At 35.6% G+C, this 17,510-nt stretch overlaps 1 protein-coding gene across 8 annotated transcripts in view; it reads left to right on the top strand.

Annotated features, from left to right (window-relative positions):
* The window catches only part of SENP7 (SUMO specific peptidase 7), a 155,891-nt gene that overhangs the window by 4,323 nt on the left and 134,058 nt on the right, over positions 1 to 17,510 (top strand). For 6 of the 8 annotated variants that reach the window (XM_049628097.1, XM_049628096.1, XM_049628095.1 and 3 more), the window contains exons 2-3: positions 1,281 to 1,333; positions 11,591 to 11,689. In XM_049628097.1, coding sequence (XP_049484054.1) covers positions 1,281 to 1,333; positions 11,591 to 11,689 — 152 coding nt within the window. Of the gene's footprint in view, positions 1 to 1,280; positions 1,334 to 3,172; positions 6,578 to 11,590; positions 11,690 to 17,510 lie in introns of all 8 variants that reach the window. The other 2 variants (XM_049628092.1, XM_049628093.1) reach the window with 2 other exon arrangements.

The raw sequence follows: 17,510 nt of genomic DNA, 5'->3' as shown, positions 1-17,510 counted from the left end.
AATCAGATTGGTATGGAGCTGGAAAGGGGTCAGTGGAAAGAGAAAGATATTAAGTAGGAGATAATTGATGGGGTGAGGTTCCAAAAGAAATGGGGGAGATTGGAATCAAGAGTTTCTTGAGATGTGCAGAAAGGAGGGAAGATGGTTAAAGATACAAATAAATTTTGAGAAGTTAATGATATTGTAGTCATGGCTTTTAAGTGAAGCAAAGAAAGATCATCTTTTGAAAAAACAAAAAGGACTTTCAAGTGGTAATAGGAGCTCAAAATGGAATAAGTAGTCAGGGATGAATAAAAGAACTGTTAACTAACTTTGAAAGTCTTTGTTAAAACAAGTGTGAATTTTGGGGCACCTGGGTGGCTCAGTAGGTTAAGTGGCTGACTTGGGCTCAGGTCATGATCTTGCAGGCCATGGGTTTGAGCCCTGTGTGGGGCTCTGTGCACATAGCTTAGAGCCTGGAGCCTGCTTCAACTTCTGTCTCCCTCTCTCTCTGCCCCTCCCCTGTTCACACTGTATGTGTCTCTCTCAAAAATGAATAAACATTAAAAGAAAAAAAAACAAGTGTGAGTTTTGTAGTTAGTAGTAGTAATAGTAGTAAGTAGTATTTGCAGTTACTATTATGTGACTTTCTTCAGAAGTGCTAACAAGTCTAAGAGCAAGAATTTGGGGCAAAAAAACATATCTTTTATAAAGGGAGAGGGAGCTAATAACACATTTGCAGATTTTTTTTTTTTTTTTAAGTTTATTTTGAGAGAGAGAATCCCACGCAGCCTCCACACTGTCTGTGTAGAGCCTGATGCGGGGCTCAATCTCAAGAACTGTGTCAAAATCAAGAGTCGGAACTTAACTGACAGAACCACCCAGATACCCCTGAAAATGTTTTTGTAGAATATTCCCAATGTAACTCTCACCTTTTGCTTCATTCCCCCGCTTCCCAATTACAAAAATCTATCTGGTCATATGGTTCAACCAACATTTGTTGAACACCTATTGGACTTTTGCTGGGTGATATTTTATTTAGTTCTTAGAGCCAAGTTTTCTTCTTTTTTCTATTGTCATCATATATATTATTTAATGAAGACATTTTGTGAGAACTTGCTGCTCTTCAGATTATTTTTTGACCTTTATGTTTAGTCCATTAGATTCTGTAAAATATATCAATGTAAATTCAAATTCTAACAGGTTAATTTAAAACAAAGGATAGCTGTGAGAGGATTTATTTTATTACACTGTGTATTTCATTTAGATATTAAATGATAATTTTTACCATGTCTTTGTAGAAATTGTCACAGAAGGAAAAAGGAAAAAGTCTTCATCTTCTGAGTTACATAAGGTATGCATTAGTTTTGCTTTTAATCTGTTCATTATCTTCAGAGTTACTAATATTGAAAGTATTTTGCTATTTATTTTTTAAACAAAAATTTAAAGAAAATATAAAAACTTAATCAGTGTTTTATAGGGAATGGTATATCCTAATTATTTCAAGGGTTAACCAAGAAAATTTCTGGGATGTGACTTACTTAAATCATTGTGAGATGTATCAGTACAGTTTCCAGACCTTATTTTAGATTTTATATAAAACATAACCCAGCATTTCTTTGATAACTGAATATATTAGTTATCATTCATTTTAATACTGTAGATATACAAAAGTTGTGCTCAAGTCATGTGCTGAAAATTACTATTTAAAATATTTCCTGTGAAACTTTAAAAAAAATTTATTTAGTTCTTTTATGTAAGCCAAGAGTAGCAAAAGAAGCAAAATGAAGTTTCTACCTATGTAGAAAGTGTTTCAAAAAATATAATTTGTTTTTAGAAAAATGATCTTTTTTCCTCTAGAATTTTGTGATATTTTATTTACTTAAGTTTATTCTGAGAGAGAGAGAGAGAGAGAGAGAGAGAGAATGCAAGTGGGGGAGGGCTGGAGAGAGAGAGGGAGAGACAGAGAATTCCAAGCAGGCTCTGCACTGTCAGTGCAAAGCCTGATGGAGGGCTCTAGCCTGTGAGATCACAGCCTCAGCCGATGTCTGATGCTTAAAGGAGCCACCCAGGCGCCCCTAGCATTTTGTGACTTAAACACAGTAGTATCCTGATATACATTGTAATAATTTATTAGACACCTTTTACTGAAGCATTCCAAATTATGCAGAGAGGACTTTTAATTTGACAGAGAGAACTTTAATTTGGTACATTTCATGGAACAAAGAGGGAGAAGAAACCATAAAGAGGGCTTTGAGAGAGAATCAAGAGCACACAGACCACAAGACCAAACAGAAAGTATGGCTTTAGGTACTCTTCTGCCTTGGCTTACTTCACATTTGTGGAGCGTGGATTTGTGTGTGGATTCACTCAAAATTCTGGATTTGGCTTCAGTGGCGTAAATGAGGGGGATAAAAAGAAATTCTCACATTGCTACCATTCCCAATTTTAAATACCTCTGTATTGACTACTGCTGCTTCTGTGTTTAATACCTCCAGTGAAGTGAAATGCTCTGTTTTAGGCTGTTGCTTCATGCAGTTGAATCTGAAAGTCCACCATTAGAAGTTCATAGTATTGAGTAAATACATTTGTTTTATTTTTAGATGAACTGCACTATTTTTTTTTTAACTTTTTATTTTCCAGTACCTTTAGATTTACAGAAAATTTACAGAAATAGTACAGCGTTTGCATCTACCCTTCACTCAGCTTCCCCTAGTGTTAGTATCTTACATAACCACAGTGCAATGACCACAATTAAGAAATTAATGTTGGTACAATACTTTAAGCTACAGACATTTGGATTTCGTAAGGTTTTTTAAAGATTTTGTTTTGGGGGGGCCTGGGTGTCTCAGTCGGTTAAGCATCCGATGTTGGCTCAGGTCATGATCTCATGGTTCACGAGTTTAAGCCCTGTATCAGGCTCTGTGCTGACAGCTCGGAGCCTGAAGCCTGCTTCGGATTCTGTGTCCCCATCGCTCTCTGCCCCTCCCCCACTCGCACTCTGTCTGTCTCTCTCAATAATAAATAAACATTAAAAAAAATCTTATTTTAAAGTAATCTCTACACTCAACGTGGGGTTTGAACTCAAAACCCTGAAATCTCATGCGCCACCGACTGAGCCAGCCAGGTGCCCCAGTTTTGTTTTGTTTTGTTTTCTTTTTTTTTTCACACTAATGTCATTTTTCTGTTCCAGGATCCCACGTTGCATTTAGGTGTCATGTCTCCTTGATTTCCTTCATTCTGTGACAGTTCTTCAGTCCGTATTCCTTCATGGTCATGACATTTTAAAAGAGTACTGTGATTTTTTTCAGTATTTTGTTGAATATCTCTCAATTTGGCTTTGTCTCTGGTTTCTTATAATTAGATTAAAGTTATGGTGTTTTGGAAAGAATATGTGATGTGCCCTTCTCAGTGTATCCTATCAGTGTAACCATTACTGGTTATGTCAGTCCTGACTGCCTGCTTAAGATGGCTTCTATCTGGTTACTCCTTCACTTTGTAATAGGTATCTTGGGAGAGCTACTTTGAATCTGTACTGCAAATACACTGTTTCTTAAACTTTCGCTCACTGTTTAACCACCTAGTGGTGGATCTTGCCTGCAGTGATTGTGTATACAATAGTCTATTGGTGATTTTCTATTTCCCTCATTCCCTTCATATTTATTAATTGAAGTTCTTCTGTAAGGGAGACCTGCCCCTCTTCCCTCCTTATTTATTTATTCAGTTATTTATTTTTATCAATATGGATTCATAGGTATTTTATTCTATGGGTTATAATTTATTGTAGCATTATTGGTTTTGTTGCTCAAATGTTCTAGCTTTGGTATTGGCAGATCTTTTAGTTTGGCTTCTGTGCCCTTTGGACATGCTGCTTTTTTTTTTTTTTTTTTAAGTTTATTTATTTTGAGGGGGAAGAGGGGCAGAGAGGGAGGAAGAGAGAACCTAGCGCGCTTGAATCTGTGAGATCATGACCTGAGCTGAAGTCAAGAGTCAGGTGCTTAAATGATTGAATAACCCAGGTGCCCCCCCTCAGTACTGATACTTTAAAAAAAAAAATTTTTTTTTAGTGTTTATTTATTTTTGAGAGATGGAGAAAGAGCACAAGTGGGGAAGGAGCAGAGAGAGAGGGAGACACAGAATCCAAAGCAGGCTCCAGGCTCTGAGCTGTCAGCACAGAGCCTGATGCGGGGCTCGAACTCACGAACGATGAGATAATGACCTGAGCTGAAGTCGGCGCTTAACCAACTGAGCCACCCAGGTGCCCCAGTATATTAAATTCTTAAAAAAATTTTTTTTTATATTTATTTATTTTCGAGAGGGAGAGAGTGCAAGCAGAAGATGGGCAGAGAGAGAGAGAGAGAGGGAGACACAGAATCTGAAGCAGGCTCCAGACTCAGCTGTCAGCACAGAGTCCGACATGGGGCTCGAACCTACCAACGGCAAGATAATGACCTGAGCTGTAGTCAGATACTTAACCAACTGCGCCATGCAGGTGCCCCAGCATATTAAATTCTTGTTAGTAGTTTATATTACTGCTTTTTCTCTCAAGGTAGCTAGGGAAATAAATTACTGAAAGAATTAGGGCTGTGATGGGTATAGGTACAAGACACTGATACATTTTGACTTTAAAGTATTTGAAAAATATTTCTGAAGGGGCCCCTGGATGGCTCAGACAGTTAAGCATCAGACTATTGATTTCAGCTCAGGTCATGGTCTCATGGTTTGTGAGTTTGAGTCCTGCATAGGGCTCTGTGCTGACAGTGCAGAGCCTGCTTGGGATTCTCTGTCTCTGCCCCTCCCATTGCTCGCTCTCTCTTTCAAAATAAACAAATAAACTTAAAAAAATTTTTTTCTAAAGCAATACCAGTTTGTTGTAGAGAAATTAGAAAAGTGAGTTGAGGAAAAAAGACCACTCAGGCAGGACCAAAATTAATGTTTGGATGTATATCTTCCTAGTTTTCCTATTTTTTTTGTTTTGTTTTTATTTTAACTTGTTTTATGTTTTATTTTTTTTTAATTTACATCCAAATTAGTTAGCATATAACTAATAGTTACGTAGTACCTAGTTACATAGTACATAGTTACATAGTTTCGTGTCCCTTCGAAACAGCATACCTGTATCCCTTGGATAAATGCCTAGTAGTGCAATTGCTGGGTCATAGGGTAGCTCTATTTTTAATTTTTTGAGGAACCTTCATACTGTTTTCCAGAGTGGCTGCACCAGCTTGCATTCCCACCTAGTTTTTCTATTTGCATATCCATGTATAACAAACACATATTTAAATATTAAAAAGTAGAAAACCACAGAATACTGTTTTATAATTTGCTTTTTCTGCTTAACTATATATTATGAACATCATTTTCTGAAATCAAATTTAAAGTATGGCTCAGTAGGTATTTGTTGAGTACTTAACATGTATTGGACACTATACTAGGCATAAGTACCAGGAAAACAGTAGCAAACATTTTTAATGGCTACATTGTATTCAGTTATATGGGTGTATCACAGTTAATCAATATCCTATTGTATTTTTGAGTTTTGTTTGTTTGTTTGTTTTTTAAGTAAACTACACCCAACATGGGGCTCAAACTCATGACGCGGAGATCAGAAGTCACATGTTTTACTAACTGAGCTAGCCAGGCACCCCTTGAATTGTTTTTAATTAAAAAAAGAAATTATGAACAGTGCTGTAGTCGTTATCCTTGTAGCTAAATCTCTGGAACATCATTATTTCCTAAATTATTCCTGGCCTTTTTTTTTTTTTTTTTGGATATATTTTTTTAAGTTTATTTATTTTGAGAGAGAGAGAGAGAGAGAGTATGAGCAGGGGAGGGGTGGAGAGAGAGGGAATCCCAAGCTTATAGCGCAGAGACTGGCTGATGTGGGGCTCCAACTCACTAACTGTGAGACATGACCTGAGTGAAGCCAAGAGTCGGATGCTTAACTGACTGAGCCACCCAGGTGCCACTGGCCTTTTAATAGCTGAATGTAGGTTAATTCAAGCCTGTTCACCCTCTCACTCCCTGTTTTTTTTTTTTTTTTCAAGTTTATATATTTATTTTGAGAGAGAAAGAGAGAGGGAGGGAGAGAGAGAGAAAAAGAGAAAACACATGGGGGGAGGAGCAGAGAGATTGGCAGAGAGAGAATTTCAAGCAGTCTCCTTTCAGTGCGGGCTGGAACTTACCATGAGATCATGACCTGAGCTGAGATCAAGAGTCATATGCTTAATTTTAATTGACTGAGCCAACCAGGTGCCCCAAAGCTGATATCTTGGTATATGTGAAGTAAGAGTGTGAATACCTTGAATTCTGCTAATGGGGGATCCATAGTTTTTGGATTTACGTATGAGGAAGTTGCTATTCTAGTTTGAATATTGAAAAATAAGAGTTTAAAAAATTATTTATTTATTTATTTTGAGAGGGTGGGGATGGGGAGACAGAGAGTAAGAGGGAGAGAGAATTCTAAGTAGGCTCTGCACTTCAGAGGGCTGAATCTCATGAACCATGAGATCATGACCTGAGCAGAGATCAAGAGTCCGACACTTAATCAACTGATCCATCCAAGCACCCTGAAAAATAAGACTTTTATTCTTCCTTGGTAAGTAATAGCCATACCTTTGGACAGACCCCCCAATTTTCTTTAAATAATAACTTTATATTTAAGTAGTATCTGAATAAGTAAGCGATTAAGATTCTGAAGTTCTGTATTAAGAACATGGCAGAGATCATTTTAACCTGAACAATTTAATGAGCATATGTTAGTAATGTGTAACTTGTCAGTGGATTCCAGCATCTTTTTTTTCTCCTGGATTATCTGCTTTTGATAGCATTTTCTTTTTGAAGGCTATACTGTAATGAATCAGGTATAGAATGAACCTGAAGGTGACTACATGACTTGATCTGCTGAAGAGCTTGTTTAGTATTACATTTGAACATTAGTAAGTAAAATAAATGCTCTTGAGCTTTGTTTTGGGGAAGTTATTAGAGTTCTATTGATATGTTTAAGTGTAATGTGAAGGGAAGGAGATTTAGAACCCATTTTTGCCTTAAAAGTTTAAATTTGAATCTTTATTAGAAGCCTGTTGAAATACTTGAGAGTGTTAGGAGTTCCTTCTGATTCTTGTAAATGGAATTATAATGTATGCTTTATAGAATCATGAATAGCTTAGAATCTTTATTGGTTGTACACAGCTGAGACCATGATTAAAATTTGTGTAAGACTAGATCAAGTTGTTGCAAAAAGGCTTACATTATTTTTTTATCAGTCATTAAGAAAAAAGTGAGCGTGGAAAAAACTGACAGTAGTTAGTTGTACCTGAAATCTGCTTGTCCTATGCTTGTATACAATATTAGTGTGAGAGATTTAAATCTATAATTTATTAATCAGGAAGCTACAGCAGAGGCTTTTCTGGAGCTTTAAATATTAATATTTTTTCCCTTACCTTTAACAGTTGCATTGTATTCCTATCAAAACATTTGGAAGCTAGGAAAACACAAAAATGAAAATAAAATTCATCTCTTATCTCACTAGAGATAATCACTGTCAAACATTGTTATGTACAGCCTTTCACATTTTATTTCTATTCATGGATTTTTTTTTTTTGCCTTATAAAGAAAGATCATTCTGAATCTGTGTTTTTCTTTTATACTTATTTTATTTGAAATAATTTCTTTTTTTTTTAAAGTTTATTTTTTTTGGTAATCTCTGCACCCAGTTTGAGTAGGGCTCAAACTCATGACCCTGAGATCAGGAGTTGCATGCTTTTCTGACTGAGGCAGTCAGGCTCCCCCAAAATAATTTCTTAATATCATTAATTTTCTGGAACATGTTATTTAATAACAACTGAATAGTATCTTACTTGGTTTAATTTTGCCATAATTTTGCATTATTGTTCTTTTATTATTTCTACTTTTTCTATATTAAAATAATATGTGGTCTATATCCCTTTTCATAAATACTTATATATACTTTTATTTTCAAAGCTTTTAATGCTAGTTTATAGAGTTTTAATAAATATCCGTATTTCATGTGTCTATACTTTGGAGGGAATAGAGAACTGCCCTTTTTCTTTTAATGTTTGTTTATTTTTGAGAGAGAGAGAGAGAGAATGAGCAGGGGAAGGGCAGAGAGAGAGGGAGAGGAGAATCCTAAGTGGGCTGCACAGTGTCAGTGTAGAGCCTGTCACGGGGCTCAGTCTCACAAACCATAAGATAATGACCTGAGCTGGAATCAGGAAGTCAGATGCTTAACCAACTGAGCCACCCATGTGCCCCAAGAACTGCCCTTTTTGAATATAGGATAAATTATATTTTGTGTCTGTCCTAATAGAAGTATACATAAATATTTATTAGGGTAAATAATTCATTGATACTGAGTATAAGCCATTCATAGGTAAAATGATTGAAAACAAGTTACTGTGGAAAAAGAATATAAAATCTTCTACAGAAGACATCAGCAGTATTTTATAAGAAACTAATTTTACAGAATACACAGTACTTTTCTAAATTTTAGTTACTGTCCTACAAGTTTGAACTGGGTAACTTTTTTTTCTTTCTTTTCTTTTTTCTTTTTTTTTTAATATCCAAGGTAGTTATCATGTAGTGTAGTATTGGTTTCAGGAGTAGAGTTTAGTGATTTATCACCTACATATAACACCCAGTGCTCATCCCAACAAGTGCCCTTCTTAATGCCCATCACCCATTTAGCCCATTTCCTTCCCCTTTCCCCTCCAGCAACCCTCATTTTGCTCTCACTATTTAAGTCTCTTATGAAAAAAAAAGTCTCTTATGGTTTGCCTCCCTATTTTTAACTTATTTTTACTTCCTTTTCTCTATGCTCATCTGTTTTGTTTCTTAAATTCCACAGATGAGTAAAATTGTATAATATTTGTCTTTCTCTGATTGACTTATTTTGCTTAGTGTAATACACTCCAGCTGCATCCACATTGTTGCAAATGGCAAGATTTCATTCTTTTTGATTGCCAAGTATTATTCCTTTTTGTATATACCCCGCATCTTCTTCATCCGCTTATCAGTCGATGGACATTTGGGCTCTTTCCATACTTTGGCTATTGTTGATAGTGCTGCTATAAACACGGGGTGCACGTGTCCCTTTGAAACAGCATACCTGTATCCCTTGGATAAATACCCAGTAGAGCAGTTGCTGGTTCGTAGGGTAGTTCTATTTTTAATTTTTTGAGGAACCTCCATACTGTTTTCCAGAGTGGCTATACCAGTTTGCATTCCCACCAACAGTGTAAGAGGATTCCCTTTTTGCTACATCCTTGCCAACATATGTTGTTTCTTGAATTGTTAATTTTAGCCATTTTGACCGGTGTGAGGTAGTATCTCATTGTGGTTTTGATTTGGATTTCCCTGATGAGTGATGTTGAGCATCTTTTCATGTTAGCCATCTGGATGTCTCCTTGGGAATAGTGCCTGTTTATGTCTTCTTCGCAATAGTTCACTGGATTATTTGTTTTTGGGGTGTTGAGTTTGATAGGTTCTTTATAGATTTTGGATACTAACCCTTTATCAAATAAGTATTTCAGAAATATCTTTTCCCATTCCATAGGTTGCCTTCTAGTTCTGTTGATTGTTTCCCTGAACTGGGCAACTTTTTAGGTTATTATAAGGGCCATGTAACTACTTACCCCAAACTTAGTAGTTTGAACTTATTTTATTCAGGAATCTGCAGTCTGGGCATGGTTCAATTGGAGATAACTTTTCTTTTTTTCACTTGCGAGTTAGCTAGGTTGGCTTGGAGGTCAGGGCCTTTGATCACTTTGAAGGCTTGCTCACTCACTTATCTTGATTCCTGTGCTGAGAAAACTCAGTATCATGGTGTAGATTTATTTCTTTTTCGATGTTTCCAGTATAGTGGCTTAAGGGTGTCCAAGATTTTTTTCTATTGGCTCAGGTCTCCTGAGGAATGTGTATTGAGGGAAAGGGAGGAAAAAAAAGAGAGGAAGGAAGAGAGAACACAGAAGCATGCAAAAGCCAGGCTGAAGCAATATAAGTATTACCTTTAATGATCTAGCCTTGGAAGTCACAGGTCTGCCCAGATTCAAGGGGAAGGAACGTAAACTGCACCTGATGTTGGAGGACTGTCATTGTCACATTGTAAGAAGAGCTTGTGGAATGTGGAATATTGGTGTGGCCATTTTGGGAAAAAATATAATATGCCACATTATCCAATATAGGCTAAATAACCTGCTCACAACGAATCCATGGGTGTGAACAGCCTGAAGACCTTATCGTTACCCTTTGAGGAAGCAATTGTTGTTCCCTAATTAAGAATATGAAGGAAATGACTTAGAGATAATATTGTCTTTTGCAGATGAAAACATAAAAATAGGTACCTTTTTATACAGATTAGGTATAAGTAATTAAGAAGTTATTAGTGCCTTGGAGGATCAACTCAGATTGCTGTGAAATAAGGGTTGCGATAACCTTTGTTCAAATTTACTGTGTTCTCATGACTTACACTTTACTCTCACTGAAATCATTTTATGGATTGCTAATGGATGTAGTTGATATAGTACTTATTATGTTATATTTTGTAGGCTGAATTTGATGCTTAACTATCATTTATAACTTTCTCTTAATGTGAAATTTAAGGTATTTAAATTCTAAACAAATGATTTCAAACTTGTGGTTGTAATCCATACATTCATTTGTTTATACAGCATACATGAGCCATACACTTCAGAGATCTAAAGGTGACTAAGTTAAGGTCCTCTGCTTAAGGACCTCCATAGCCTGGAGAAGAAGATGGACATATAGACAAATATTTATAATATAGTATGATACATGTAATATAAATAGTGTAATAAAAATGAACCAACTACTAATACCCAGAGAAAGGAATGCCTTGGTTTGGGAGTGACAGTTGTGTGGATAGGAGACAAATTTTGAGCAGAATCTGAAGTGTTTTATAAGGGACAAGTAGAGGGAAGGGCATTCTTCATACATATATACAAAGGGAGCAGTACATACAAAGGTCTAGAGATATGAAATAATATGATGTGTTTCAAGGAGGTTGAATAAACAGTGTGGTGGGATGTAGAGTTTGTGATGTGTGGGTGATGTTAAAGAGCCCAGATTGTTAAGAGTTTTATCTGTATGTAGTAGGTGCTGTTGTTGTATGTTAAGTATTGTAGCCATATTTAGATTTGTGTACTAAAGAACTCCGGGGATAGTATTTGAAAGATTAGAAGGGATAGAGACTGTAGGTAAGAGAATATAGTATGGCTTGCTCATACTAGGCAAAGCCTAACTATAGTTAGGAAGCTATTGTGATACTTTATTTATCTACCTTAATACTGAATGAGAGGTTTTTAGAATAAAATTATATTAAACTACCTATAAATTAACCACGGAATTTAAAACTAATAGCAAAATGGGGTATGTGGTTGGCTTAGTCAGTACACGATGCAAATCTTGATCTCAGGGTCGTGAGTTAAAGCCTCACATTAGGTGTTGAGCTTATTTAAAAAAACTGAAAAACTAATAGTAAAATATTAACGCAGGTAATATAATGATTCTGTTAGCTGATTCAGTTCTTATTTATATCTCAGTTAGATCAATTATTTTCTCATTCTGATTTCAGATAACAAAGATGTTAAATGCAAAATCAGAGGATGTTCGTGTTCAGTCATCACTGTCCAAACTCAGAAGCTCAGAACGCTGGGATCTCCCTTTGCAGGGGGTAAATAAAAACTATTTTTTTAAAGTACATAATATTATTTAGTGTGTTGAAAATATTAAAACATTTTTTAATGTTTATTTATTTTTTAATTTTTTAAATGCTTAATTATATTAGAGAGACAAGAGTGTGAGTGGGGGAGGGGCAGAGAAAGAGGGAGACACAGATTCCAAAGTGGCTCCAGGCTTTGAGCTGTCAGCACAGAGCCTGATGCGGGGCTCAAACCCACAAACTATTAGATCATGACCTGAGCTGAAGTCGGACACTTAACCGACTGAGCCACCCAGGTGCCCCAGTGTTTATTTATTTTTGAGAAAGAGAGACAGAGTGCTAGCAGGGAAGGGCAGAGAGAAAGGAAAACACAGAATCTGAAGCAGGCTCCAGGCTCTGAGCTGTTAGCACAGAGCCCCACAAGGGGCTTGAACTCACAAACTGTGAGATCCTGACCTGAGCTGAAGTCAGATGCTTAACTGACTGAGCCATCCAGGTGCCCGGTGATGTTTAAAATATTTTAATAAAATTGAGTTTTCATTTTTTTATATGTCCTTGTTTGGGTTTTTTGTGTTATTTAATCACAAGTTTTTAATTAGTGTATTTCTGGTATTTGTTGAAGTGATGAAGTTAGGGTCTCCTTTAGTTTAAATCTAAGTATACCTTATTTTGCATGAGTGTTTTCTTGAAATTTAAATCTCATTATTGTACAATGTATTTTAAATTTACAAGAATACTAAGCTTATTAGAATCATTTGCTCTTTTGCTCTTGTTTTGTAAATTATAGAGGGTATGTTTTAAAATGTGACACAACTGTACTTTAGAAGATATTCTGATTATAAATTTTAACTTTAATTTTATCACTATTAAGCATTTTTATGGAGCTTTTGTGAATAACTCTTAAGATGGCACATTTTAAGTATATATATTTTTTTCTGTTGCCTGGTCACTTTTTAAAAATAGAATTTTTCTCAGATTTTCCAGTTTATCCATTTGAGCCTGTGTTCATTTCCTAGGGCTCATGTAGCAAAATACCATGGTCTGGGTGGCTCAACAGAAATTTATTTCCCAATAGTTCTAGAGGCTGAAGTCCAAGATCAAGGTGCTGGTAGGGTTGATTTCTCTATTGCCTTTCTCCTTGGCTTAGAGATGGCCATCTTATTGCTGTGTCTGCCTATGACCTTTTTTTCTGTGTACCTACATCCTGGTGCTTCTCTTCTTAAAAGCAAACTAATCCCTGGGTTAAGTAAGTCCCTACCCTTATGACCTCATTTAAACTTAATTACCTTTGTAAAGAGCCCATCTCCACAAACAGTTGTCTTGACAGTTAGGACTTCAACATATAGAATGGGTATGGGGAGCACAATTCAGTTCACATCATCAAATAATACATTTGTTTCTCTTTTTTGTATTTTGTATAAAAAATGATAAATGAGTCAAGATGACTTCTGTTGACAGAAAAGAAATTGTGTAAGGTTAGAAAATTTGGGGTGTATAGAAAGGTACAGGTGAAAGACTAAAGAATCTTTCTCTGTTCCTTTTTCCTAAAGGCAACCACTATTAATAGCTTTTTTTTCATTCCTTTCAAGAAAAAAAATACATATGCCCATAAAAATAATAATTTATATTATTTTTTGATTGTTACAGAACAGGGATCATGAAATCTACACTGTTCTGTGCTTTGTTTGCATTTAATATTTCTTAAATTTTTTTTTCTATTTTAACACATTTAGATATACTTCCTTTATTCTTTTTGGCTTTGTAGTACTCTAAAAATATAAAAATACCATAATTAAAAATTTTTTTTGAATATAGTTGTCACACAATATTACATTAGTTTCAAGTGTACAGCATAGTGATTCAGCTTCTCTTTATGTTTTGCTGTGCTCACCACAAGCGTAGTTAACCATCTGTCACCATATATAATTTACTTAGTGCACTGGTATTAGATTGTTTCCAGAGTTTTGCTAATAGAAACAGTGCTGCAGCAAACATCATTTTTTTTTTGAATATCATTTTTCATATGTAGAAAACTATTTTTGAGTGGGATTACTGGGTTGAAGGGAATTTGTATATTAAATTTTAATAAACATTGCAAAATTGTCTTACAGAAACTGTGCACTAATTTATATTGCCACCAATGAAAGCTCCCATTTTGCTAGAAACTTACTGGCACTGGATATTATCACACAGTAAAATTGTTGCCAATTTAATAGGAAGAAAAAAACATAATTTTAAAGAAAATTTAGTCACTTTGCATGTATGTATTTTGTTAGGACATTGAATTTATTGTGGAATAAATGTTATATATACTATATATAATTTTAAGTATACACACACACACACACACACATACACTGCCTCTTGGAAGTAGACGTAGGCTTTTTGTTGGGTTTGTTTTCTTAAGCAGTATCTTATTAAATGCTTTTTTTCCTTTACCCTTCAGTCATACATGTCTTCCTTAGTTTTTGGCTTTCAAGAGGTAGATGTGGATCACCTGAGAGCTCTTTGGATATTAAGTGTTTGTGTTATAGTCTTCTGTCTTCTCTTTTTCCTTAACTTTTTATTTCAGCATTCTCCTTTTCCTGAGAAACTAACCATTTATTTCTTATTTAGTTTCTTCTAACCCACTGAGTGAAACAAGATCTTTCAGAGACATACTTTCTTTTCCCATGACTAGTTTCCCACCCTAGTTGGATGTCTTCCTTAAGTTAGTGTTACTTTTCGGAAATCTGTATCCTGTTTGAGATTTGAAGTGGCTCATGTGTCAGCATTGCCATGCTGTCTTGTTGCTTTAGATTTCACAACGTTTGCTCAGTATGCTTCATAGTTTGTAGAGTTTGAGGCTGTACCAGTATCTTGCTTTATTGTTTCTCTCACACACCCTTTTTTAAATTGTTTTTAGAGGGTTTCAGTGAACAAAGAGATAACCTTGCGTAGTCTTTAGTAGAATTTTAACTCCTTTATTTACATGTTTGTGATTTTTATTGAGATAAAATGATATGAAATAGGTTACACAGGTCTTAGGTATATAATTGAATAAGTTTGACTAATGTGACATATGTAACCAATCCTGCTCAAAAATAGTTCCCTACAGTGTGAGAAATGATGTTCACTGTTGCAGTGTTTCCCGAGGAATAGAGCAGTCATGAACCTTGAGAGTTGTTTGTGCCCCTTTCCATTGTATCTTATCTTTTCCTCTCTCCCAGTCCCTAGCCCACTACTAGCAACCACTTTTCTGAATTCTATTTCTGTAGGATAGTTTTGCCTGTTCATACAACGTACACTCTTCTGTGCTTTGCTTCTTTTGCTCAGCAAAATGTTGCATTTCATCCCTGTTTTGCATCGATCAGTGGTTTGTTACTTTTTATTGCTAAATCATACTCCATTATGTGGCCATAACACAGTTTATTTAATTCTGTTGATAGACTTTTGGACTTTTTTTCTTTTTTTTATATACAGAGAAAGCAAGTGTGTGAATGTGCACACACCAGGGAGGAGCAGAGGGAGAGGGAAAGAGAGAATATTAAGCAGGTTCCACATGCAGTGTGGAGCCGATGCAGGGCTTGATCTCACAACTATGAGATCATGACCTGAGCTGAAAGCAAAGTTGGATCTTCAACTGACTAAGCCACCCAGGTGCCCTTGGACTTGGTTTTAATTTGCATTTTCCTGGTGACTAATGGCGTTAAAACATTTTATACGTTGATTGGCTTTTGTATATCTTTTTTTGTGAAGTGTGTGTTCAATTTTTTCACCCTTAATTTAAAAAATAAATTTTATTGAGAATTAATTTATATACAATTAAGTTAATCCATTTTAATTCTTTTTGAATTTTGACAAGTGTATATGCTTTTGCAATCACCACAATAATAAAGGTGTGCGTGCGTGTGTGTGTTTGTATTTATAGTTTTTTTCTCAGTGTACAGCTCTGAGTTACAAGTTCTGTACAGGCTCATAGAAGTATTATGACAATGAAGATACTATACATAGTTCTCTCAGTCCAAAACATTCCCTGGTGCTGTCCCTATGTAATTGTTCTCTGGCTCCAGTTTTCACCCATGGTAACATTGTTTTCTGTAGCTACACTTGTACATTTTCCAGAATGTCACACAAATGGAATCATAGAATGTGTAATGTTTTGAGAATGACTTTTACTCTCAGCATAATGCCATTGAAATTCATTCATGTTTTGGGGCACCTGGGTGGCTCAATCGGTTAGGCGTCTGACTTCGGCTCAGGTCATGATTTCACGGTCCGTGAGTTCGAGCCCCGCATCGGGCTCTGTGCTGACAGCTCAGAGCCTGGAGCCTGTTTCAGATTCTGTGTTTCCCTCTCTCTCTGACCCTCCCCTGTTCATGCTCTGTCTCTCTCTGTCTCAAAAATAAATAAAACATTAAAAAAAAAAAAAAAAGAAATTCATTCATGTTTTTGTGTGTGTCAGTAGTTTATTTATTTCCGCCGTTGACATATGGGTTGTTTCTAGGTTTTTGGCAATTGGGAATAAAGCTGCTATACATATTTGCATACATTTTTTTTTTGTGAGCATAAGTTTTAATTTCTCTAGGGTAAATACTTAGGAGTGGGATCCTGGATTATATGGTAAGTATATATTTAATTGCCAAACTGATTACCATAGTGGTTTTATGATTTTGCATTCCCACCAACAGTGTATGGAGAGTTCTGGGTGCTCTGTATCTTTCTTAGCACTTGGTATTGACAGTTTATTTACTTTGTAAAAAATGTTTATTTATTTTTGAAAGAGTGTGAGAAGGGGAGGGCAGAGAGAGAGAGAGGGAGACACTGAATTTGAAGCAGGCTCCAGGCTCTGAGCTGTCAGCATGGAGCCTGATGTGGGGCTCGAACTTACAAGCTGTGAAATCATGTCCTGAGCTGTGAAATCATAACCTGAGCCAAAGTTGGATACTTAACCAACTGAGCCACCCAGGTGGCCCCATTTTATTTGCTTTTTAAAATTAACGGAATCTATTTTTTAAGAGTAATTTTAGGTTTACAGAAAAATTGAAGGAATAGTACAGGTAGTACCCATAAACCCCTTAATTCCCCCTCCCCTGTTACCCCCACACAATTTCATTTATTAATATCTTTGCATTAGTGTAGTACATTTATTACAATTGATGAGTCAATACTGATATTATTATGTATTGAGATGCAACTGACATATAACATTGTACTGATTTTAGGTATACAACATAATTTGGTATATGTATATATTGCAGAATGTTTAGCACAGTAAATTTAGTTAACATCCATCACCACACATAGCCACAGTTTTCTTATGATGAGACTTTTAAGATCTACTCTCTTAGTAACTTTCAGATGAACAATCAATATCAGTAAGTCACTATACTGTGTATTACATTCCCAATATCATTAAGTCACCATGCTGTATATTACATTCCCAGGACTTATTTATATTGTAACTAAAACTTTGTACATTTTGACCCCCTTCACCCACTTTGCCCACTCCCCACCTTTGGCAACCACAAATCTGTTCTCTTTATAACTTCAGATTTTTTTTTTTCAGATTCTTCATATAAGTGAGATCATACAGTATTTGTTTTTTTGGTCTGATTTATTTCACTTAGCCTTATGCCCTCAAGGTCCATCCATGTTGTGCAAATGGCAAGATTTTTTTTGATGGTTGGATAATATTCCATTGTGTATGCATACCACATTTTCTTTATTCATCTATTGGTGGACATATTGTTTCCATGTCTTAGCTATTTTATTTTATTTTATTTTATTATTTTTTTTAAAGTTTATTTTTGAGACAGAGACAGAGCATGAACGGGGGGGGGGGGGGGGGGGG

Source organism: Panthera uncia, chromosome C2, assembly GCF_023721935.1.
Source record: "Panthera uncia isolate 11264 chromosome C2, Puncia_PCG_1.0, whole genome shotgun sequence".
NCBI classification, from domain to species: domain Eukaryota; kingdom Metazoa; phylum Chordata; class Mammalia; order Carnivora; family Felidae; genus Panthera; species Panthera uncia.
The sequence above is the reverse complement of the archived record's forward strand: the minus strand, read 5'-3'. Positions and strand labels throughout refer to the sequence as shown.